The sequence below is a fragment of the Heterodontus francisci genome, chromosome 20, assembly GCF_036365525.1.
Source record: "Heterodontus francisci isolate sHetFra1 chromosome 20, sHetFra1.hap1, whole genome shotgun sequence".
In the NCBI taxonomy this organism is placed as follows: Eukaryota; Metazoa; Chordata; class Chondrichthyes; order Heterodontiformes; family Heterodontidae; genus Heterodontus; species Heterodontus francisci.
The window spans coordinates 42,615,488-42,640,222 of record NC_090390.1 but is presented as its reverse complement, the minus strand read 5'-3'; the positions used below and the strand labels follow the sequence as shown (position 1 = coordinate 42,640,222).

At 45.2% G+C, this 24,735-nt stretch overlaps 1 protein-coding gene across 1 annotated transcript in view; it reads right to left on the bottom strand.

Annotated features, from left to right (window-relative positions):
* Positions 1 to 24,735, bottom strand: part of LOC137380601 (cilia- and flagella-associated protein 46) — a 453,149-nt gene that overhangs the window by 253,109 nt on the left and 175,305 nt on the right. Inside the window, exon 22 of the mRNA XM_068052672.1 lies at positions 22,872 to 23,053. Within this exon, the coding sequence (XP_067908773.1) occupies positions 22,872 to 23,053 (182 nt within the window). The remainder of the gene's footprint in view (positions 1 to 22,871; positions 23,054 to 24,735) is intronic.

Below are 24,735 nucleotides of genomic sequence, written 5' to 3'. Positions count from 1 at the left end.
GTCAAGACAGCTCCCTGGGAAACATGCACAAACATGCAGGTTTCTTCTCCTGGTTTGTAAACCAATTGCATGTTTAAAGAGTGGAAGCTTTTGCGATTGTCCTGTCAGGCAAGTCCCCCCCACCTATCAAGACTGAGGCACACATGATTTCACCACATGAACATTAAAACCTAAAATTGCAAGCCCCTGACTGGAAGGACATTTGCATAGTACTAGCAGTGTTGGAATAATGGGGACCTAGTCGTTGCTCCCCCTATACACAGAAGTGGTCAGACCAGTTTTAATCACATGACTACCTGGCTGTTGCAGAGAATTTGAACTTCCAACCAAGGATTTGAACTCAGAACGCTGTGTGCTCCTGGAACTAAGCAAGAATTACAAGAAGTCCTGTCTGCCTGCTCCATCTCCTTCCCACGGAACTGAATCTTGTGAAGACATGTAAACTCAGAGAAAAGTCTCCTACGTAAACAAGGATTAACAACAACACTGGGCCCTGCCGAAAGCAAGACAATTTTACAAAAGGACTAAATCATGAGCCTAAAAGCACCATAACACGATATTGCCTCAAACTGTTCCACCTTATCGTTCCTTCTCTCTTCTGTCCCTATCTGCAAGTGCATATCGCATGTGCATGCTAGCATGGGCGCATCATATATCCGTAAGCGTGAACAGTATTACAGTTTAAGTTTAAGGTTTAATAAATTTCATTTTTCTTCTTTAAACCAAAGAAAGCCTGTTTGTGCTCATTTCTGTGCCTTATAATTTGAAAGCTTGAACAAGAATTCACAAAGGGGAACGAAAAACAGTGTGTTTAAAATTAAACCCTGTTACAATAAGACCAGGTGAAGATAATAACAGACCCCGAGACACCTTTCTCGCTAAACCCAAATAGCAGGCTAGTCCCAGGGACTCTAATGGCCACATGAGTATAGTCGATCACCCCTTGCACACAAGGGAAGCGAGCAATGGTACTGAAGTCCGCAGACCTTGCTGCCTGGCTGTCCTCATCTACAGGTAAGTAGAAGAAATCATTGGGATAGAGTATGTCGAAAAGGTTTACCTCTTTGTTCTTTGTTGCACCTGTGGGTTAAAGACCATGAGATGCCTCATATGCCACCTGTGGATCCCTGGAAGGAGTTGCCTGAGAAAAAATTGAGTGCAGCAGTCACCTTGAGGGCAACTGGCATGGGATTCCCACTGAAGCCAAGCAGCTGCAGGTCATGCTGCAGGATCCTACAAATTTCTGTGACCATTTCACATGACATCCTTTGGCATCTCTGGCATTGCCTCTCTGACATTTGTAGGTAAGTGGTCCTGTGCTGAGTCCTCAATAACGTCATTCCTTGATGTTATCATTTGGAGCATCCTCACCCTTCTGTTCTGCCTACTGGCACTCAGGCATCATGGGTTGAGGGAAAAGAGCCCTCCTTAGTCTCTCTGTTTGCTCTTCTTTCCGTGGTACTAGACAAATTGGGTGCATGAGACTATGCCACTGTGGCTTTTCTGAACAATAAAAAAGCAGAGCGTGGCGATTCAGCCCTCTGTTGACAATGAGTTGAAGCATCAAGGCAATCAACAGCTCCCTTATGTCTGCCTTTAAATTGCAGCCAGGTAGAAGACACACCCACTGCCATTTGCCTCCTCCCACTCTACTGGCAATTTTTGAGTGTCCACGTGGTTCCCATTATCAATGGAGAAAATGCTGCGCATGGAATTCAGGGCCAGTCTCCAACCTTCCAACCTCCTCCTGCAACCTTCCAGCTTGAACCCATCACCCTTGACCCACCCAATGTTATTGTTACCATTACCCTTCCCTCGTAACCAATGAGCCTCCCCCATTACCATGCACAGTGTAATTATTAATGTATTCATGCCATTCCTCCTCCCTGTTCCTACTCCCGTTACTATGAACATGTCAATTCTTACCCTTGAAACTCCTCTCAAACGGACCACTGTTCCTCTCCATATGAAGCTGTTGAATACCCACCTGTTTGTCTTGACCATCCCCCCCCCCGCCACAGAAACCATTGTCCCCATTGACTATAACCGTTCCCTCTGCAAGCCAGCACCCTCAATTTGCCCCACAGCTCCTCGACGTCGACAGCACTCATCCCTCCCTTTAGGCCCTTGCCAAATATCTTCACACTGTACTGATCTAATCCACCCACCACCCCCGCAGCCGACAAAATGCATCTTCATCATTAACCATTTAACATAATAAAAAAAGCAAAATACTGCGGATGCGGGAAATCTGAAATAAAAACAAGAAATGCTGGAAATACTCCGCAGGTCTGGCAGCATCTGTGGAGAGAGAAGCAGAATTAACGTTTCAGGTCATTGACCTTTCATCAGAACTGAACTTCAGTTCTGGAGAAGGGTCACTGACCTGAAATGTTAACTCTGTTTCTTTCTCCACAGATGCTGCCAGGCCTGCTGAGTATTTCCAGCATTTCTTGTTTTAATTTGAACCATTTAACAGCCTGGAAGTTCCATTCCACCCTCCCGTGCACCCAAATCAGCCCCACTCTTCCCTCCCGACTCCTCCATGTACCCGATCAGCCCCACACTTCCCTCCCCGACTACCCTCCTTGCTCCTCCATGTACCCGATCGGCCCCACTCTTCCCTCCCCGACTACCATTCCCTGCCCCTACAAGTTGCCCCTGCCCATGCATTCACTGCCTTTTCCTGAGATGATTCACCCTTCCTGGTGCTAAGCCTGGAGGCAAACATCCATTCCAATGCTGATGTGCAGATAAACATCCATTGCAATGCTGGCCTGGAGGTAAACAACAATCCTAATACTGGCATTAGTTTAGCGGATGAGTTAAACAGAGATGAGCACAGACCTGAGACTCAACTGCACAAATACGACTGCTGCACGCAATGTTGAAACATTCGTGAGCCAGGTGGCACAGGAATATCACTCACCATTCACTTAATTTGGCAGGTAGGACTAAATTGTAACTCTGCATATGGTAATCAGTATTCATGTTATTTAAATGAAAGCAAAGCTGCAATCGACCACCACGCTGGGGGAGCCCATAAATGCTGCAAACCCGCCAACTTAATGCCTCCAAAATATCCTGCCATTGGAAACCTGAAAAAACACCTCTTGCCTAATTATATCACCCTGCATGCCACCAAATCCGCCGCCATGAATAGCATAAAATTCCCCCTTGGTGTCCCAATATCTCAGTCTGATTGTTTAATAACAATGAGAGAAGTGGTTGTGAGGTAGAGCTAGGTGTCATCAGCGTACGCGTGAAAACTACTGATGTTTTTGGATGATGTTGCCAAGGGCCATATTTAGATGAGAAATAGGAAAGAGCCGTTAATTGTAAAGCAATTGACTGTTGAATTGTACTTCATGGTGGGCATTAATTAGGGATTCACTTGCGCTCAAATATAGGAGTAGACTGAAATTGTGTTTGGTGGGTTGGAGATGCAGGTTGTTAATGTGCATCTTTTTTTTATTCATTCATGGACGTGGGCTTCGCTGGTTAGGCCAGAATTTACTGCCCATCCCTAATTGCTCATGAGAAGGTGCTAGTGAGCTGCCTTCCTGAACCACTGCAGTCCATGTGGGGTAGGTACACCCACAGTGCTGTTAGGAAGGGAGTTCCAGGATTTTGACCCAGCAACAGTGAAGGAATGGCGATATTGTTCCAAGTCAGGATGGTGAGTAACTTGGAGGGGAACTTGCAGGTGGTGCTGGCATGCATTTTCTGCCCTTGACTTCTAGTTGGTAGAGGTCACGAGTTTGGAAAGTGTTGTCTAAGGAGCCTTGGTGCGTTACTGCAGTGCATCTCGTAGATGGTACACACTGTTGCCACTGTGTGGTGGTGGTGGATGGAGTGAATGTTTGTGGATGGGGTGCCAATCAAGCGGGCTGCTTTGTCCTGGATGGTGTCGAGCTTCTTGAGTGTTGTTGGAGCTGCACCCATCCAGGCAAGTGGAGAGTATTCCATCACACTACTGACTTGTGCTTTGTAGATGGTGGACAGGCTTTGGGGAGTCAGGAGGTGAGTTACTCGCCGCAGGATTCCTAGCCTCTGACCTGCTCTTGTAGCCACGGTATTTATATAGCTACTCCAGTTCCATTTCTGGTCAATGGTAACAGCCTGGGGGGGTTGATAGTGGGGGATTCAGTGATCATAATGCTGTTGAATGTCAAGGGCAGATGATTAAATTCTCTCTTGTTGGCAAGTCATTGCCTGGCACTTGTGTGGCACGAATGTTACTAGCCACTTATCAGCCCAAGTCTGGATATTGTCCAGGTCTTGCTGCATTTCTACACAGACTGCTTCAGTATCTGAGGAGTTACGAATGGTGCTGAACATTGTGCAATTATCTGCAAACATCCCACACTTCTGACCTTATGATTGAAGGAAGGTCATTGATGAAGCAGCTGAAGATGGTTGGGCCTAGGACACTACCCTGAGGAACTCCTGCAGTGATGTCCTGGAGCTCAGATGATTGACCTCCAACAACCACAACCATCTTCCTTTGCGCTAGGTCTGACTCCAACCAGCGGAGAATTTTCTCCCGATTCCCATTGACCTCAGTTTTGCTAGGGCTCCTTGATGCCATACTCGGTCAAATGCTGTCTTGATGTCAAGGGCAGTCACTCCCACCTCACCTCTTGAGTTCAGCTCTTTTGTCCATGTTTGAACCAAGGCTGTAATGAGATCAGGAGCTGAGTGACCCAAACTGAGCATCACCAAGCAGGTTATTGCTAAGCAAGTGCTGCTTGATGACACTGTTGATGACACCTTCCATCACTTTACTGATGATTGAGAGTAGACTGATTGGGCGGTAATTGGCTGGGTTGGTCTTGTCCTGTTTTTTGTGTACAGGACAATATTCCACATTACCAGATAGATGCCAGCATTGTAGCTGTTCTGTAACAGCTTGGCTAGGGGCATGGCAGGTTCTGGAGCACAGGTCTTCAGTACTATTGCCAGAATATTGTCAAGGCCCATAGCCTTTGCGGTATCCAGTGCCTTCAGTCATTTCTTGATATCATGCAGAATGAATCGAATTGGCTGAAGTCTGGCATCTGTGATGTTCGGGACTTCAGGAGGAGGCCGAGATGGATCATCAACTCGGCACTTCTGGCTGAAGATTGTTGCAAATGTTTCAACCTTATCTTTCGCACTGATGTGCTGGACTCCCTCAGCATTGAGGATGGGGGTATTTGTGGAGCCACCACCTCCAGTTAGTTGCTTAATTGTCCACCACCATTCACGGCTGGATGTGGCAGGACTGCAGAGCTTAGATCTGATCCATTAGTTATGGGGTCACTTAGCTCTGTCCATCGCTTGATGCTTATGCAGTTTGGCACGCAAGTAGTCCTGTGCTGTAACTTCACCAGGTTGACACCTCATTTTGAGGTATGCCTGGTGCTGCTCCTGGCATGCCCTCCTGCACACTTCATTGAACCAGGGTTGGTCTCCTGGCTTGATGGTAATGGTAGAGTGGGGGATATGCCAGGCCATGAGGTTACAGATTGTGGTTGAGTACAATTCTGCTGCTGCTGATGGTCCACAGCGCCTCATGGGTGCCCAGTTTTGCTAGATCTGTTCGATATCTATCCCATTTAGCACGGTGGTAGTGCCACACAACACGATGGAGGGTATCCTCTATAAATAAATCTTTTAAAGTGTGTAAAGATCAGGCTCCAGTTCTATCCTTCACCACCTGACTTTCTGGAATAGAACAGGGGCTAAGGATAGATCCTTGTGCACATGCGTAGCATGCATACAATGAAAGCCATGCTGCCACATAAAATGTGACAGAACACTGTGTGCTGAATCAATGCTCCCACTGCAGGGATCACTTGAGGAGGAGCTTTGCATTACATGGCACAGTGTATGTCAGAACTCGTAATCTGCTGCATACAGGGGAGACGGTGGGCTGAATTTCATTATCCCGCCACCACTCCCGGCAGTGGGCGTGCAAAATGCAACGGTCCACTTGTGACGCGAGGGCCGCACCACTGCGATTATGCAGTGAGCGGCCATTCTGCATAATGGCGGCAGCCATCCCCCCAAATCACGTGCCAAGGGCAACAATGGAGATGCTGTTCATGGCGTCACCTGATGTTGGAGAAGGTGCTGGTGCCATCTGTAAAAGCCTGTCAGTCCTACATTCACTCCCTCCGTACATTCAACAGAAGCTCACTGATGCAACACTTGTATTTTTCCAATATTGTGTAATTCAGCAAGCAGCCCCCCTCCAGACATACTTCTGACCATGTCAGATGTCCAAGCAAGTGCGGCCCCATCGTTCAGCGATGCGTCCCTACTGATTCTCCTCCAGGATACCAGGGAAAGGCCGGAGGTCCTCTTGCCCAATGATGGCAAGATCCTCCTGTCTGACCAAGCAAGCCTGGACGGAGATCACAGAGATGATCAGCAGCCATAGCGTTACCGAACAAAACTGACCCAGTGTAGGAAGAGAGTGAATGACCTTCTGCATTCAACAAAGGTAAGTGGCATGTCCCAAGATTGATTGTTGTGATGTGGTTGTCACCAACCGGCATGCCACATGGGTGCCAAAGCTATTCCAAAGACAGGGAGGTCATTACAGATTGATAGCAGATGACTGGCTGCATATGTGGAACATGTCTCCCTAGTTTATATGCCTCAGTCTAAGTAAGACCCATGACAGGTTGAGTCAGTATGAGACAAAACATGACCCAGGTATTGATGAGGGGCCCATGTTAATAGAACTGTACTGTTGACTATCTGTATCCTTTCTCTTTCAGGAGAAGGCAGCCCATAACAGGAAGCAGGTGGCCAGGACCAGTGGTGGAGTGCCTGACCTGGGTCCTTTGAGTCAGGCCGAAGAGGAGGCGCTGGAATTAGCCAGGAGCTAAAGAGGATGCGCCATCTCAAATGTTGGAGCTCGAGGTCCCACACGAAGACAGTGATTATTACCAATCAGATAAAAATGTAATAATCATGCTGAAGTAGCTCTGGCATGCTGTCCTCAACAGGAAATGTGTTGTCTAACCCATTCATGTTGTTGAAACTGTATTGTGCTGGTCGCCGTTCACAGGTGACTGCAGACCCCGAGAGTGTCGATAACAATCGGAGGGTGAGGTGCACTCCAAGGATGCACCATCCCATGACTTTCCTGTACCTTCTATCAGCACAGGCACTTTCACCTCGGTGGAAATCCGCTTGGCTTTAGAATCAGGTTTACAAGCTGGTTAGAGCACCACACACGCGCCCGAGCAGCTGACTGAGGCTGAGACAACAGAGGCCTCTGACAGTCGGAGGACTGTGGGTGGCCATGCCCATGTTGAGCCCCAGGCTAATGATGAGCCTCTGCTGTCAACAGCACAAGGCATTTTGGAGTTGCAGGGAGAAGTTACACAAGATTAGGAGGAGATACCAGAGGCCATGCATAGCCTTGCACAGATAGTGGAGGGAATCCTTCCATGCCATGACTGCTGCCATGTACCAGCCATATGAGCACATGGCTTCATCCATTGAGAGGTTGGCAACCCTCTTAAGAGAGCCACAGCCCACAGATGAGCCATGATCTGCAAAACCTCATCTTGACCACACAGATCAGCATGGGCAAGGCGAAAGGAGGACCAGGAACCTGGAGAGCTCTCCTGCTCCTAGTCCTTCTCTGGTCAGCAGGGGGATTCAAACGAGCCTCAAATGGGAGGAGTTGAGAATGCGGTCCACATCTGGGGTCTCCCCTCAGGGCGTTGAGTGTGGACACCAGCTTCTCTGCCTCTCCAGCAGTGAGTTCAACTCCAGCAGCTGTGAAGCCGGAAGACAGTCCTACACTAGTGCAGGAAGCCTTTAGGCAACTGGGGCCCTCCAGGCCTCAGGCACCCAGACGACGACTGGCGAAGTCATCCTAGGCCAAGGGGTGTCCTCATCAGCAGCTTGCCTCCAGTCCAGCTGCTAGCGCATGGGGTTAAATTGTTGGATTTTCCATTCAACTTGCTGGAGTAAATTGGGGCTGGAGATTAAAAGCAAAGAACAAAGAATAGTACAGCACAGGAACAGGCCATTCGGCCCTCCAAGCCTGCGCCGATCTTGATGCCTGTCTAAACTAAAACTTTCTGCACTTCCGGGGACCGTATCCCTCTATTCCCATCCTATTCATGTATTTGTCAAGATGCCTCTTAAACGTCGCTATCGTACCTGCTTCCACCACCTCCCCCGGCAGCAAGTTCCATGCACTCACCACCCTCTGTGTAAAGAACTTGCCTCACACATCCCCTCTAAACTTTGCCCCTTTCACCTTAAACCTATGTCCCCTAGTAACTGACTCTTCCACCCTGGGAAAAAGCTTCTGACTATCCACTCTGTCCATGCCGCTCGTAACTTTGTAAACCTCTATCATGTCGCCCCTCCACCTCCATCGTTCCAGTGAAAACAATCAGAGTTTATCCAACCTCTCCTCATAGCTAATGCCCTCCAGACTAGGCAACATCCTGGTAAACCTCTTCTGTACCCTCTCCAAAGCCTCCACGTCCTTCTGGTATTATGGCGACCAGAATTGCACGCAATATTCTAAGTGTGGCCTAACTAAAGTTCTGTACAGCTGCAGCATGACTTGCCAATTTTTATACTCTATACCCCGACCAATGAAGGCAAGCATGCCGTATGCCTTCTTGACTACCTTATCCACCTGCGTTGCCACTTTGTGACCTGTGGACCTGTACGCCCAGATCTCTCTGCCCATCAATACGCCTAAAGGTTCTGCCAGTTACTGTATACTTCCCACCCGCATTAAACCTTCCAAAATGCATTACCTCACATTTGTCGTGATTAAACTCCATCTGCCATTTCTCCGCCCAAGTCTCCAACCGATCTATATCCTGCTGTATCCTCTGACAATCCTCATCACTATCCGTAACTCCACCAACCTTTGTGTCATCCGCAAACTTACTAATCAGACCAGCTACATTTTCCTCCAAATCATTTATATATACTACAAACAGCAAAAGTCCCAGCACTGATCCCCGTGGAACACTACTAGTCACAGCCCTCCATTCAGAAAAGCACCCTTCCACTGCTACCCTCTGTCTTCTATGATTGAGCCAGTTCTGTATCCATCTTGCCAGCTCACCTCTGATCCCATGTGACTTCACCTTTTGTACCAGTCTGCCATTAGGGACCTTGTCAAAGGCTTTACTGAAGTCCATATAGATAACATCCACTGCCCTTCCTTCATCAATCATCTTCGTCACTTCCTCAAAAAACTCAATCAAGTTAGTGAGACACGACCTCCCCTTCACAAAACCATGCTGCCCCTCGTTAATAAGTTTGTTTGTTTCCAAATGGGAGTAAATCCTGTCCCGAAGAATCTTCTCTAATAATTTCCCTACCACTGAAGTAAGGCTCACCGGTCTATAATTTCCTGGATTATCCTTGCTACCCTTCTTAAACAAAGGAACAACATTGGCTGTTCTCCAGTCCTCCGGGACCTCACCTGCAGTGGTGCTACTGGGATTAAGAGCTTCCAGCCTGCTGATTGGCCAGCAGCTCGATTAGGTGGAACTTCCTGTCTCAATGAGGTGGAAGTCCCACCCAAGACCAATTAAGGGCCTGGGACCATACAATCGGGTCTGGTTCCCCAGGTCCGGCGGAAGCAGGATCCCCACCGACTTTTCGGAAGGTGGACCGGTCCCCCTCACCCACTGTAAAATCCATCCCAAGGTCTCTCTGCACCAGTACCATTGGCTCAGTTAGGATCTGGTATTGTGGAGATGGGTAGGCTCATTCAGGTGAGGTGTACCAGACACCAAAATGACAGATATATGCCCTACCCTTTGTGCCCAGGTAAGGGGAAGCGAAGGGTCATGGGCAACCAAACATTGCCCACCCCAGGGCAGTTGTGTGCCAGAATTTCTAGCTGCATAGGGCACGCAAGCATGAAAGATGTGCAATAAGTGGCACTTGACCCTGCGAATTCTGGCAGGGTCAATGCTGGAGGACAGTACATTGACTGATAATACAGAAAGTGCTTAAATTAGACTGGAAGGTAGCACCAAAAAAGTTCAATGCTTAGGCAAATTTGCCAATCATTGCCAAATCTGTGTTGGGCATCTCGGCTACTGGTGTCTTTGCAGCAGTTGGTACAGCACTCTGTTGACCCAGAACCTCTAAAACCAGTTCCTGATGGCCATTGGTCAGTGTTCTGGGGATTAAGCCAGTATTTGATGATAGAAATCAGTGCACCATGGCCTAATCTGCCACTCCCAACCCAGTTCTCCCAGTATACGTTGTCTAATGTGGTTGACAGGGCCCTCAACCGTGTCCGGCCCATTCCCCGCACCTCTACCCTCACCCCTTCCCCTCCCTCCCAGAACCGTGACAGGGTTCCCCTTGTCCTCACTTTTCACCCCACCAGCCTCCATATCCAAAGGATCATCCTCCGCCATTTCCGCCACCTCCAGCGTGATGCCACTACCAGTCGTATCTTCCCCTCCCTTCCCCTGTCAGCATTCCGAAGGGATCGTTCCCTCCGCGACACCCTGGTCCACTCCTCCATTACCCCCACCACCTCATCCCCGTCCCATGGCACCTTCCCCTGCAATCGCAGGAGGTGTAATACCTGCCCATTTACCTCCTCTCTCTCCTCACTATCCCAGGCCCCAAACACTCCTTTCAGGTGAAGCAGCGATTTACTTGTACTTCTTTCAATGTAGTATACTGTATTCGCTGCTCACAGTGTGGTCTCCTCTACATTGGGGAGGCCAAGCGCAGACTGGGTGACCGCTTTGCAGAATATCTCCGCTCAGTCCACAAGCAGGACCCTGAGCTTCTGGTTGCTTGTCATTTCAACACTCCCCCCTGCTCTCATGCTCACATCTCTGTCCTGGGATTGCTGCAGTGTTCCAGTGAACATCAACGCAAGCTCGAGGAACAGCATCTCATCTACCGATTAGGCACACTGCAGCCTGCCGGACTGAACATTGAGTTCAATAATTTCAGAGCATGACAGGCCCCCCATTTTACTTTCATTTTTAGTTATTTTTTTCTTTCTCTTTTTTTTTTTAAACATTCTTTTTTACATTTTTTTCATTTCATCTTAGTTTGTTCAGTTTGCTTACCCACTTTTTTTTCAGGTTTGCACTTGCTGCTGTTCAATATTCAGTGTATTAACAGCTAATCTGTACTAATGCTTTTTCTTTCAACACATCATTAACATATTGTTTGCCTTTGCTCTGTGACCTTTTGGTCAGCTATGTGGCCTGGTCCAATCTAGACCTCCTTTGTTATCTCTTGCCCCACCCCCACCTCACTTGCTTATAACCTGTGACTTTTCTAATATTTGTCATTTCCGATGAAGGGTCACTGACCCGAAACATTAACTCTGCTTCTCTTTCCACAGATGCTGCCAGACCTGCTGAGTGGTTCCAGCATTTCTTGTTTTTATCTTATATTATATACGTTGTCGAATGCTGGATTGGACTCTCACCTCTTTATAATCTAATAGTGCTAGAAATATATACCGAAGGCAGCAACTATTACTGGAATAAACAAATAGGAAGGAAAGGAACTGCCTAGGTCACTAATCACAGGATTCAAATAGGAACAGATGGAAAAGAACAGGAAGGGGCGAGAAAGCATAGCAGGGAAAAGGGATAGATTGAACAGCAAGATGAAGGAAAGAGGTGCAATGCGCAGGAAAGGGGGCATAATGCATGGAAAGGGGGAGAGGAAGGGGAAGAAGGCACGGCAATTGGAAGAAAGTGCGCAAGGAGAATGGAGGGGAGAAGGCAAGAGAAAGGAAAAAAAAAGTTAAGTATACTTGGCATAAGAAAAATGGGCTCAGGAGGGGGAGCAGATGGTCATGAAAGAAGGGGCATAGTTGGACAACTGTATTGGAAGAACAAAAAGGGAAGTAAATGGATGCAATAGAGAAAGGAGAAAATGGATGGTAATGAAGGAAAGAGGGAATGACGCGGAAGCTGGGAATGGTAGCTTGGGGAAAGGGGAGAACCTGTAGGAGAAAGAGAAGAGTACAGACTTGGTGAGTAATAAAAGTATAACAGCTTAATTGGGCTGGAGGGTGAGAAGAGTGTCCAGTGGAATTGATAAAGAGGAGGAACAAGAATGTTTTTGTGGAAAGCGGGGGAGTTGAACAGGGTGCAGTATTTTTGTAAACTGGATCCGAAGTGGGTAGAGTGAATTGGGTGAATATAGCAGTGACGTTGAAGTAACTTTTGGGTAAGTGATGAACTGGTTCATCTATTTAAAATAGAAAATGTCAAATTGTTTTTCCTTTTTTTAAAAAAAATTGAAAATCGTATTAATTGTGAAGTAGAAAATGCTTAAAATGAACAAAAATACATCATTTTTAATATATAAATTCAAGTTTGCTTGGACCTGCACCCCCTTAGTAATATACCATCAATGCTGTGCCTTCATAATTTGGATTTTTCCATCAGGCTTTCATGTATTTTTTTTCCTCCTTCCAATATAAGTAAACAAATATTCTACAGCTTTAAGTACAAAGCCTATGTAACTCTTTGTTTTTCCATGTCAGGGACATTCCTGTGTTATCAGCTTTTTGATGCTGTTCGTCAGCTTTTGTCAATTTGATAGTGTTACGACCAGGTGAGAAAGGGGTCTAGGGGTTCCCTCTCAACCTTCACCTGGTCTTACCGTAACAAGGTTTAATTTTAAACACACCATGTTTTTAGCATCCCCTTGGTGAATCCTTGTTCACTGCTTTCCAACTGTAAGGCAAAGAAACCAGCCGAACAGGTTTTCTTAGTTTTAAAGAAGAAAGGTTGAACTTTATTAAACTTAAACTCTAATTTGGTTAATGTCTACAGATACTTGACACGCCCATGCTAGCATGCATACATGTCACACACATGCAGATAGAGAAAGAAAAGAGCAGACGAAATAAAGTGGAAAAGTTTTGGTTACTGTTCTTCAGGCTCACTGTAGAGTCCTTGATTGTAGGTAGGTCTTTGCTTTTCGTTGGGGCCCAATTTCTTCTTAAACTTTGTTCGATGTAGAAGACTTTTCTCTCGAGGTTCACGTGTCTTCAGTGGGTCCAGAGGCTTGTGAGAAAGAGATGGGAGCAGACAAGAAAGGTCTTCTCAGTCCAGCAGCAAAGAGTCTGAGTTCAAACTGTCTGTGCAATTCAAAAAACTCCCCAAGTTGGCCAGCAGGTTAGTCACGTGACTGTGTTTGTGGATTCTCTTGACCGAATAGTCCCTTGAATGTCTCCTCTTACACACAATACTTGGTGATCAAAGTCCATTTTGTGATTAGTGGATAAGGAAAGTAACCTCTCTTGTCCCTATTGGTAAGCAAATGTCCTCCAGCCAAGTGTCTGGCAGCCCTTGTAACAAGCTTTCTCTTCTTCCCAACAATTTGAAATTTAATGTCCATATGGTGAAATTAATATGCCTCATTCTTGGCAGGTGGGGCCCAGCATGACAATAGGTTGGCATGTATGATTGAGACAAGCTGATGTTATTACACAGAATTACACAGAACATATAGCACAGAAACTGGCCATTTGGCCCAACTGGGCCATGCTGCTGTTTATGCTACATGCAAGCCTCCTTTCAGCCTTCTTCATATAACCCAACGGCACAATTTTCTATTCCTTTAGCTCTCGTGTTTATCTTGCTCGCCCTTAAATACCTTATATGCTCCCTGCGGTGAGAAATTTACCCGATATATGCTATGTTTTTATAGGGAGCAGAGACATGGCAGAAAGATCCGAGAGGGATTTGCAACACTGCTTTATGCTTCTATCCTCAAGGAGCAACATGAATTACTACATAAGCAAGAGCAACTGTACAGGTCTCTTGTTTCGATGCACAAGAAGATGCAAAGAAAGAGTTGCAGATTTTTCCAATCAGTTTGTCACCACAGTGAGGAAAGGACTTGTCTGGTTTATACACTGCCATTAAGAAAACTACACCATCAACAACCTCAGAAAAGCAGGGTAAGGACAGTAATTGTATCTTTCAGGTATGTTCTCACTGATGGAAGTTAGGCATTGATGTCCAAGCTCCATGAGATGATAACTGCCAGCTTCTGCACATTTGGAGACAGAGTACAAGGGATTCACAGACTTCACTGAAGTATATCAACCCTGTGCTTGGTTAGGGCAGTGGCAAACTGAAAAATTGGCCTTCATCTGGAGCATACATGACAAAGCAACAATAGGCCAATTGATCTGAAGCCACTGTCAATCCAAATGTCAGCACCTACCTCTCTGAAAGTGACAAGAGAAGCTGATACAAGTAAACAGATTACTGTAACTGGAATAGGCAGGCTGTTCCTAACTCACAGGCAGGGCTGTCGAGATCCACATTACTTCAAGATAGGTAGGAAACAGAATTGCAAGGATGTCTTCAAGGATTTCAAGAATGCCACAGTTAAGACGTTATTTGACAGCAAATGAAATGGGAGCATGGGAAATGTAGGTAACATATATTTATAAGCTTCCTTTTGCAAAACAAAATCAGAAGACCTCACTGTGAAATAATTGTTGATGATATTCTGCATCACCATCAACTTTCCACCAATGCCTGGTCCCCTGCGGTGAGGTCAGTTTCTTCTTCATCCTCTCATTGCTGCTGCTTCTTATCTCCACCAAGCATCAGTATGCCTTGTATGAAATTGTGTGCAGCATCTAGCCAACTACTACAATTCTACAAAGTGTTCTGAGTCCTACTGTAAGGCACATCTTGAGCTCTCTGAATGCCAGAAAGACTGCCTCAGTAGTCCAAATATACACTGTATTGGTCCAGACTTTGCTACCAAAATAAGAATGAGTTCAACAGTGCTCGTTATTATTAATGTATAAATGAATTATGTACTTTAACAAAGCATTTGATAAGGTACCACGTAAAAGGCTGGTGAACAAAACGGAGGCTCATAGAATAGGAGGATCATTGTCCAATTGGATAAAAAAAAATTGTCTTAAGGACAGAAAGAAGCAAGTTGTAGTAAATGGTTGTTTATCAGACTGGAGGATGGTACAGGATGGTGTTCCCCAAGTGTCAGTGCTGGGACCACTGCTCTTTTTAACTATATATAAATGACTTGGATCGGAATACAAAGTAGAATCTCAAAATTTGTTGATGACACCAAATTTGGAGGTGTGGCAAACAGTGAGGATAATATGAGCCACCAGGACATAGATAGACTAGTAAAATGGGCAGAGAAGTGGCAGATGGAATTTAATACTGACAACTGTGAGGTGATGCATTTGGGCAGAAGGAATAGGGAGGCGCAATATATACTAATGGCACAGTTCCAAAGAGTGTTCCGGAACAGAGGGATCTGGAGGTGCCTGTGCATCGATCTTTAAAGGTAGCAGGACATATTGAGAGAATGGTTAGTAACGCATATGGTATCTTGGGCTTCATAAACAGAGGCACTGAGTACAAAAGCAGGGAAGTTATACTGAATCTTTACAAAGCTCTGGGTAGGCCCCAACTGGAGGATTGCAACCAGTTCTGGTCACCACACTTCAGGAAGGATGAGAGCCCTTGATAGGGTGCAGAGGAGATTTACCAGAATAATTCCAGGGATGGGGGATTTTAGTTACAAGGTTTGGTTGGAAAAACTGGGCTTGCTCCCCTTAGAACAATGATGATTAAGGGGAGATTTAATAGAAATGTACAAGATTATGACAGGCTTGGGAACACAGATTGAAAGTTTTGGGCAAGAGATGCAGGGGGAATATGAGGAAGAACTTTTTTTACGCAGTGGGGGAAATGACCTGCAACTCACTGCCCACAACAGTGGTGGAAGCTGAGATAATTAATTACTTCAGAAAGAAATTGGATGGCCACTTGAGAGAATTAGACTTTGAGCTGCAGGGATCGAGTGGGGAAGTGGAACTGACTCATTAGGTCCATGGAAAGCTGGCATGGACTTCATGGGCAGAATGGCCTCCTTCGGTGCCGTAAATGACTCTAAATTGTTCTGCAACTTCTGGTAAGGAAGGGATACCCTGCGAATTGTGAGTCAGCACAAGTTACTGGATCATTTGTGCCACTCCGCTGTTAGCCTAAAAAAACTGTAGCTCTCCGTCAAACTCCCTGTGTGTTTCAAGAAATTGCTGCATTTGCAAAGTTATTGTCAATTAAACTCACCACAGAAAATTAGGAAAGCAAATAGTATGTTAAGTTTTATTACAAGGAGGTTGGAATATAAGAATAAGGTGTCGCAAAATTCAGAAATGCCTAGAAATGGGCCTGGGGATCATGATGTACGATTAACTCGGGCCTGTTCCTTCTGTTGCAGGTAGTGTTGTGCAACCATCTTAAAGGGACCACTTTAAGAGGAGACCCCTTTCGAGGCTGTAAGTGAAGAGCACCAGAGGAAGCAATGTTACGTCACACATGACCTGGGAGTTGTGGGTGTAGCCTGACAGAATGAGAAGTATGTTGGTGTGGTTCCTGCAGTACCTGTCTGTATATATGTATATATATTTATATATGTTCCAGTTGTTATATTAAAAACCTACATTTTCTTTGGATATTACTTGTAGTCCTGTGAGTCTTACAACAGTCACATACCAAAGGAACAAGTATTATTATGTGATGGCAGCAGTGGGATATATTTTTCTGAAGACCACCAAATATTACATCGTGGCAATGTTTGATCTTTTGTTCTGAAGAACACACCAAGAGAGAACAAACAACAGTTAATTGCCTACCTGGAGTGGCTGTAGATTCAGGCAGACAGCAGTTGGCAGGAGACACCACAACAGTCCAGTGAACTAGGACTGTAGACAGGACCATGGGAGATGTTGAAACATCTGTGAGTACTGTAGGAAATTTGCCAAGAGATCAGAGCTTTCAACTAATCTGGCAATGGATCGAAAAACTTTAAAAAGAAGTCGTACAGCCTTAACTGAATAGGTTTTCCTTTTCTTTGCTTCGTGGGCCGGGCCTAGGCCAAAAATAGCAGGAGGAGCTCAATAGCACCACTGGAGGCTGGCTGAGGCAGCTGCCGGTACTTCAAGCTGTAGCCCTCTTAAAAAAAGCTGCCCTCAGTTTTAAAAAAAGGAACCAGCCAATGTAAGCAAAGAAAGCTGCTGTCTCAGTTTTAAAAAATGGACAAACTGTGTAAACAAACAAAGCTGTAGTCTCTCACCCTTAAAAAGGGCAGGCCTGCAAAAAACAAACCTGTCTAAAAAAGGAAACAGAAAACTGTACCTGTGAGACAGAGAGCCTGTAAAGCAGACAGCCTGTAAAAGAAGTGTGCCTGTGAAATAGACAACCTGCAAAAAGTCCTGTATCTGTAAAAAGCAGAACCGTCCAGAAAACGGCTTTCAGGTATCCAATCATGGATTGGAAGGTGTAGGACATAGCATTTGAATTTAAACTGTTTCGCCAGCAGATGGAATGTGCTTCCTGGATCAAGAAGTAAGCAACCCAGAGAAACAAGCTGTGAAAATCAAGATTGCACTGAGCACTGAGGGCCTGCAATGGATCAACACATCAGGATTGTCAGCTGAGGATCAGAAGGACCTTAACAAGCTATGGATATTCCTGGAGGAGCAAATCAAGGTAAAGGTCAATTTCCGAGTACATAGGCTCAAGCTTATGACCTTCAAGCAAAGGCAAGATGAGTCCATTGACCAGTTTGTTGCAAGGTGTTGAGAAAGCTCAGGAATGCGACTTCACAGATATTGAATTGCCAGAATGAGTTATAGAGCTAGTAATCGCATCTAGCCAAATGGAGGCCTTTCAAAAACACCTGCTAGAAAAGAAGAAAGGACATACCATAGATGCACTACTCAATGACGGAAGGAAATTTGAAGCCATCATGGCTGAGCACCAACAGTTACAATCATTGGGGGTGTCGACAACAATTGGTATGGTAACCGAGGCTCAGAAGTCTGCTAAGCCCTGTGACAAATTTGGCCTGACTCACCCAATTCACAATTGTGCGTCGTGCCAGAACCAGTGCAAAGCTTGTGACATGGGAGGACATTGGGCAAGGGAATGCAGAAGGCCAAGCTCAGACACTGCACACAGGAATGGTGGCAAATCACATGCAGAGAGAACGTCTGCAGAAAATGATGGCAAATGCAACAAAAGGTATGTCACCACACAACAAAGGCCCAAGCAGGTACATCAGGTCAGCACAGAAACAGATTGCCAGGAGGTCACGGGTGAAGAATGCACTCATGCGAACAGTGAGCAAGCATTTTGCATAGCTAATTTGTATCAGCTTGTCAATGCACACAATCTGAGGCATTCACCATGATCGGGATTATATGTCCGCAGAAGAGTGGCAAGCATAAGCTCAGAGTAAAAATCAACACTGGAGAAACTGCAAATATTCTGCCCATCCATGTACGGAAGAACATGTACTTAAAGAAATGGGAATCTATGGTACGACCCACCACAGCTAGGCTGAATGGCTACAATGGTTCTCCAATTGAGTGGATTGGATGATAAGCTTACAATACAGTTATGGGAGCTCCAAATGGCTACCACACAAATGTTTTATATTGTAGACACAACTGGATTAGCTGTCACAGGACTTCCAGTATGCCAAGATTTATGAATCGTCACAATAAATGAGGTCAGCACCATGCCAAAAAGTATGTAAGGTGGCAACACGGAGTGCATTGAGTCGGTTAGAGACCTGAAACTACTTTACCTAGACAGGTGTGATGCAGTCGGCGATTTCGAGAGTAATGCCATATTGCATGTGGGGGAGGATGCAGTTCCTGCTATCGACACATCAAGGAAGTGCAGTGTACACATTCAGGAGAAGCTTAAGGTGGAACCCGATGAGATGACGCACAATGGAGTCAAGCACCAAGTGCACCTGCATTCCGATTGGTGCAGCTCCATTCCCTGCGTGCTGAAGAAAGATGACAATCTCAGGATTTGCTTAGACCCACGATGACTGAAATTAGCCCTCAAGAGATTTCTGCAAAACATCCCAAACTTGGTGGAGCTGAATCCTAAATTCACTGGGCTAAGCATTTTTCAAAGCTCAACGCAAAGCATGGCTTCTGGTCTGTCCACTTAGCCAAGAAGCCCCAACGACTCACAACTTTTAGAACGCCATGTAGGAGATACTGTTTCAGATGGTTACTGTTTGGTCTGTGTGTCAGCCAGGATGATTTCCAATACATGGACAGGATAACAGAAAATGTCCAAGGTTGTATCTGTATAGCCAACAATATTGCGGTGATGGGGGGGACCAAGGCACAGCATGACCAAAACTTGCATTTGCTAATGCTGGCTGCTTGTCATGAAGGAACTTGTGTTTAACAAGAAATGTCAGGTCAATGTTGGGCACATCAACTTTTTTTTTTTTTTTTTTTTGAGTTAAATCCCCAAGCCCAGATGAGATGTATCCCAGGCTGTTATGTGAGGCAAGGGAGGAGATAGCAGGGGCTTTGACACAAATTTTCAAATCCTCTCTGGCCACAGGAGAGGTACCAGAGGACTGGAAGACAGCGAATGTGGTACCATTAATCAAGCAGGGTAGTAGGGATAAACCAGGTAATTATAGGCTGGTGAGTCTAACATCAGTGGTTGGGAAAATATTGGAAAAAATTCTGAGGGACAGGATTAATCTCCACTTGGAGAGGCAGGGATTAATCAGGGCTAGTCAGCATGGCTTTGTCAGGGAGCGATCGTGTCTAACTAATTTGATTGAATTTTTTGATGAGGTGACTGGATATGTCGATGAGGGTAAAGCAGGCTTTTGATAAACGTACCACATGGGACATTGGTTAAGAATGCCCATGGGATCCAGGGCAATTTGGCAAATTGGATCCAAAATTGGCTTAGTGGCAGGAGGCAGAGGGTAATGGTCGAGGGCTGTTTTTGCGATTGGAAGCCTGTGACCAGTGGTGTACCACAGGGATCGGTGCTGGGATCCTTGCTGTTTGTCGTGTGCATTAATGATTTTGACGTAAATAAATATAGGAGGTATGATAAGTCAGTTCGCAGATGACATGAAAATTGGCGGTGTCGTAAATAATGAGGAAAGCCTTAGATTACAGGGAGATATAGACGGGCTGGTAAGAGGGGCAGAGCAGTGGCAAATGGAATTTAACCCTGAAAAGTGTGAGGTGATGCATTTTGGGAGGACTAACAAGGCAAGGGAATACACAATGGATGGTAGGACCCTAGGAAGTACAGCAAGTCAGAAGGACCTTGGTGTACTTGTCCATAGATCACTGAAGGCAGCAGCACAGGTAGATAAGGTGGTTAGGAAGGCATATGGGATACTTGCCTTTATTAGCCGAGGCATAGAATATAAGAGCAGGGAGGTTATGATGGAGTGATATAAAATGCTAGTTAGGCCACAGCTGGAGTACTGTGTACAGTTCTGGTCACCACACTTATCGGAAGGATGTAATTGCACTGGAGAGGGTGCAGAGGAGATTCACCAGGATGTTGCCTGGTCTGGAGCATTTCAGCTATGAAAAGAGACTGAAAAGGCTAGGGTTGTTTTCCTTGGAGCAGAGAAGGCTGAGGGGGGACATGATTGAGGGGTACAAGATTATGAGGGGCATTGATAGGTTAGATAGGAGGAAACTTTTTCCCATAACGGAGGGGTCAAGAACCAGGGGGCATAGATTTAGGGTAAGGGACAGGAGGTTTAGGGGGGGTTTGAGGAAACATTTTTTCCACCCAGAGGGTAGTTGGAATCTGGGACGCACTGCCTGAAGAGGTGGTGGAGGCAGGAACCCTCACAACATTTAAGAAGTATTTAGATGAGCACTTGAAACGCCGTAGCACACAGGGCTATGGGCCAAGTGCAGGAATACGGGATTAGAATATTTGGGTGCTGTATGGCCGGCACAGACATGATGGGCCGAACGGCCTGTTTCTGTGCTGTATAACTCTATGACTCTATGTTCATAGGCATGCCTGTGACATGCCTCTGCAGTGAAGGACTTGCTTCATCTGCGAGCATAAAAGACTCACTCGAACCTCATCACACTAAGACCCTGTTAACACAGATTTTGTCAACAATCACAGAAGCTACCACAGTGTAACAACTGATAACACTGTTTTCTGTGGATGGACCTAAATAACTGTCAACTGAATCCAGGAAACTGAGTTATAATCTTAAAACACAATTGTGTGACGAAGAAAATTGACCAGCATCTGCAATCCCAGCTTCCTGCTGGCTCCGCTTTTCCTAGAAATTAAAGAAGGTGGATCACAACTAGAAATTAACAGTTACACAGCCTTATTTTCTAAATAAAAGGGATGAACCTACTTGCAAAACAGGTAACACCCCCATACATAAAAAAATTAGTTACGTAGCTCAAACGGTATAAATATTGGAAACACAGTGGATTTTTAGATTCATTGGGCTCCAATATTTCTCATGATAAAGGTACGGCTATTAGGGGAGGCGACGATAGTTCTCTTAACTGGGATAGAGGTATCTCATTGAACTCCACAGCCTTCTACTTGGGGATTTAAGGTAAATGTTAGTTTAAATGATGATGGATATCTTAAATATTTTACTGTAACAATCTTTAGATTTTAAAATTGGATTCTTTACTAAAAACCAGATTATACTTTCTTTTCCTGGAACTATTAATGTTACGATTGACAGTCCCACCAATTGTGAATTGCACGTTTGGCTCTTTAATAAACTTTTATATAATTTAGAAGTTATATTGTCTCACATAATTTTCTGTATCACTAACTTGAGAACCTATCTCAGTACACTCTTTGGTCGGAAGGTACACTACTGAGGAGAGATCCCTGGACCCTTATAATATCCTGGTTGTTGTAATCTGGCTAAAACTTGTTAAAAAGGCTACCTGGAGGACAGCAATATTCGCGGATGGCTCATTTCCTTTGGGGAGAGTTCCTCTGCTTCTTTCTCATGCGTTACACCTTGCTGGTTAAAAGAGATACACTGCCATTTCAATATTGGAAAACTAAAGCCATTGTTTCCAGTACTTACTCCAAACTGCATTCTGTGGCCACTGACTCCAGCCCACTCCCTGGCAACTGTCAGAGGCTGAGCCAGGCTGCTGATGAAACCCTTATCCATGTCTTTGTTACTTCTGGACTTGACTATTCCAACGCACACCTGGCCGGCCTCCCATGTTCCACTCTCTGTAAACTTGAAGACTTACAAAACACTGCTGCTCATGTCCTTGCTCGCGAAAAGTCCTCTTCACCCATCACCCCTATGCTCACTGACATACATTAGCTCCCAGTCAAGCAATGCCTCAATTTTAAAATTCCCACCTCACCCTCCCCTACCTCTGTAATCTCCTCCAGCCCCACAAACGACCAAATTATCTGTGTATCTCTAATACTGGTATCTCGAACATCCCCGATTTTAATCGCTCCACCATTGGTGCCATACCTCAGGCTGCCAAGGCCGTAAGCTCTGGAATTCCCTCCTTTAACATCTCCACCTCTCTAACAGCCTTTAAAACACTCCTTAAAACCTACCTCTTTGACCAAGCTTTTGGTCATCTGTCCCAGTATCTTTTTATGTGGTTCAGTGTCAAACTGTGTTTTATAATGTCCTATGAAGCACCTTAGGTAGTTTTATTACATTAAAGACGCTATATGAATACAAGTTATTCTTGTTCATTAAAGTCTCCGATGCCCTATTGCTCTTGTGTGCTAAAGGGTGCAGGAAATTTTCTAACACCATATGCCACAAGATGCCCTGCTCCAGCAAGAATTTTGCCCACTGGACTTTGTCTTAGCCCTACTGTATACAAGATGAAAATCAAAAAATGCCAGACCACAAAGTCTGCAACGATTCTGAATGTCAGTTAAATTAAACTTGTTTTCTTTCCTTAATTTGAGGTAACAATGAACAAACTTAATCACTTATTTGACAGAAATGAAATAATTTTTAAATTAAATTATACTCACTTTTCACGTTTATTGAAACCAGTGCTTGCAGCAGCAATTTTATTCAATTCAAATGCTTTTTGGGCACACCGCATTAGTAATTGGTCATCATTGTTCAAGTGAGCAAGTTGCATCAAACGTGTCCATACCTCCAGCTCCAGCAGTTTATTGGACCAGGTACAGTCTGATACTTGTTTTTCCAACTGAAAATTTTTATACAATTTTATATTAAGAAATGTAAACACATAGACCTGGAAACTCCTCAGGGAGGGATCACAGCAGTCATACCAAGATCATGCTTGCTGCTGAACTCTGTCATTGCCCCTGCCTAGAATTGCAGAGTTTGGGGCCAGGAGAATCAGCAGTTTGGAGAACATCTGCGAAGCTCTAAACTGCCTTCTTTCCCTGGCAGAAAGACTGACCAAAATTTGCTGGGATTGGGAGGGGGTGTGGGGGGAATGGTACGGATGATGGACACCATTCCCTCCCCCTCAAAGATAAGGGTCGTCCCGACACTACCTTTATCAGGTGACTGCTTTAAAAAAATAAAATTCTGTGGCTCTATTCTTCAGAGGTCCAAGCCACAATTCTGGCCTTAAATTCCAATTAGACCCCACTTCATCTGAACCTACGTGGGACATGACTGAGGGTCAGGGCCCCAAGAACACCTAATTTAACGCTTCTCCGCACACAGTCCCACACCTTTTTACAATGATGGCCTTGTAGCAATGGGCAGAGGCTCAGCCACTACGATGCCATCTTGGAAACTAGGCCATGCCTTGGAACTCGGACTTAGGTCCTGGTGAAGTATGCAGCCATTCCAGAACATTCCTACCACAGTTATGTTATAAATTCTACAAAATAGCAAGGAATGAGGCCATGGAACAATTCCTGGAACACAAACTATTAAATAGAATAATTTTGGTAAACATTTCTAGAAACACGGCAGGCTCTGCAAAAGGTTAGTCTTGCTCTTCAGATACAAGAGTTAACAATTTAAAACAATGATTATCAGGCACATTTTCCAATGAACAGGTTTGTGGAGCCTCCTCCTTCAGTTAATTGTCCACCACCATTCTGGTTGTGGCAGAACTGCACAGCTTTGATCTGATCTGTTGGTTGTGGGATCCCTTTGCTCTGTCTGTCGCATGAACATACGAATTAGGAGCAGGAGTAGGCTTCCATTGTTTAGCATGCACAAAGTCCTGTGCTGTAGCTTGACTAGGTTTGCACCTCATTTTTCAGTATGTCTGATACTGCTGCTGGCATGCTCTCCTACTCTTCTCATTGAACCAGGGTTGATGGTACTGGTAGAGTGAGGTGTATGCTGGGCCATGAGGTTACAAATTGTGGTTGAGTACAATTCTGCTGCTGCTGATAGCCCACAGCGTCTTATGGATGCCCAGTTTTGAGCTGCTAGATCTGTTTCAAATCTATCCCATTCAGCAAGGTGGTAGTACCACACAACACGATGGTGGGTATCCTCAGAGTGAGCATACGAACATATGAATTAAGAGCAGGAGTAGGCCAGTCGACTCCTCGAGCCTGCTCAGTCATTCAACAAGTTCATGGCTGAATTGATTACTCCACATTTCCACCTACCCCCGATAACCTTCCACCCCCTTGCTTATCAAGAATCTATCTACCTCTGCCTTAAAAATGTTCAAAGACTCTGCCTCTACTGCCTTTTGGAGGAAGAGAATTTCAAAGACTCAAAAAAAAAATTCTCCTCATCTCGGTCTTAAATGGGTGTCCCTTTATTTTTAAACAGTGAGCCCTAGTTCGAGATACCCATTCCAGGTATTAGTCTAGTAAACCTTCTCTATACTGCCTCCAACACATTTACATCCTGCCTCAAATAAGGAGAACAGTTCTATACACAGCA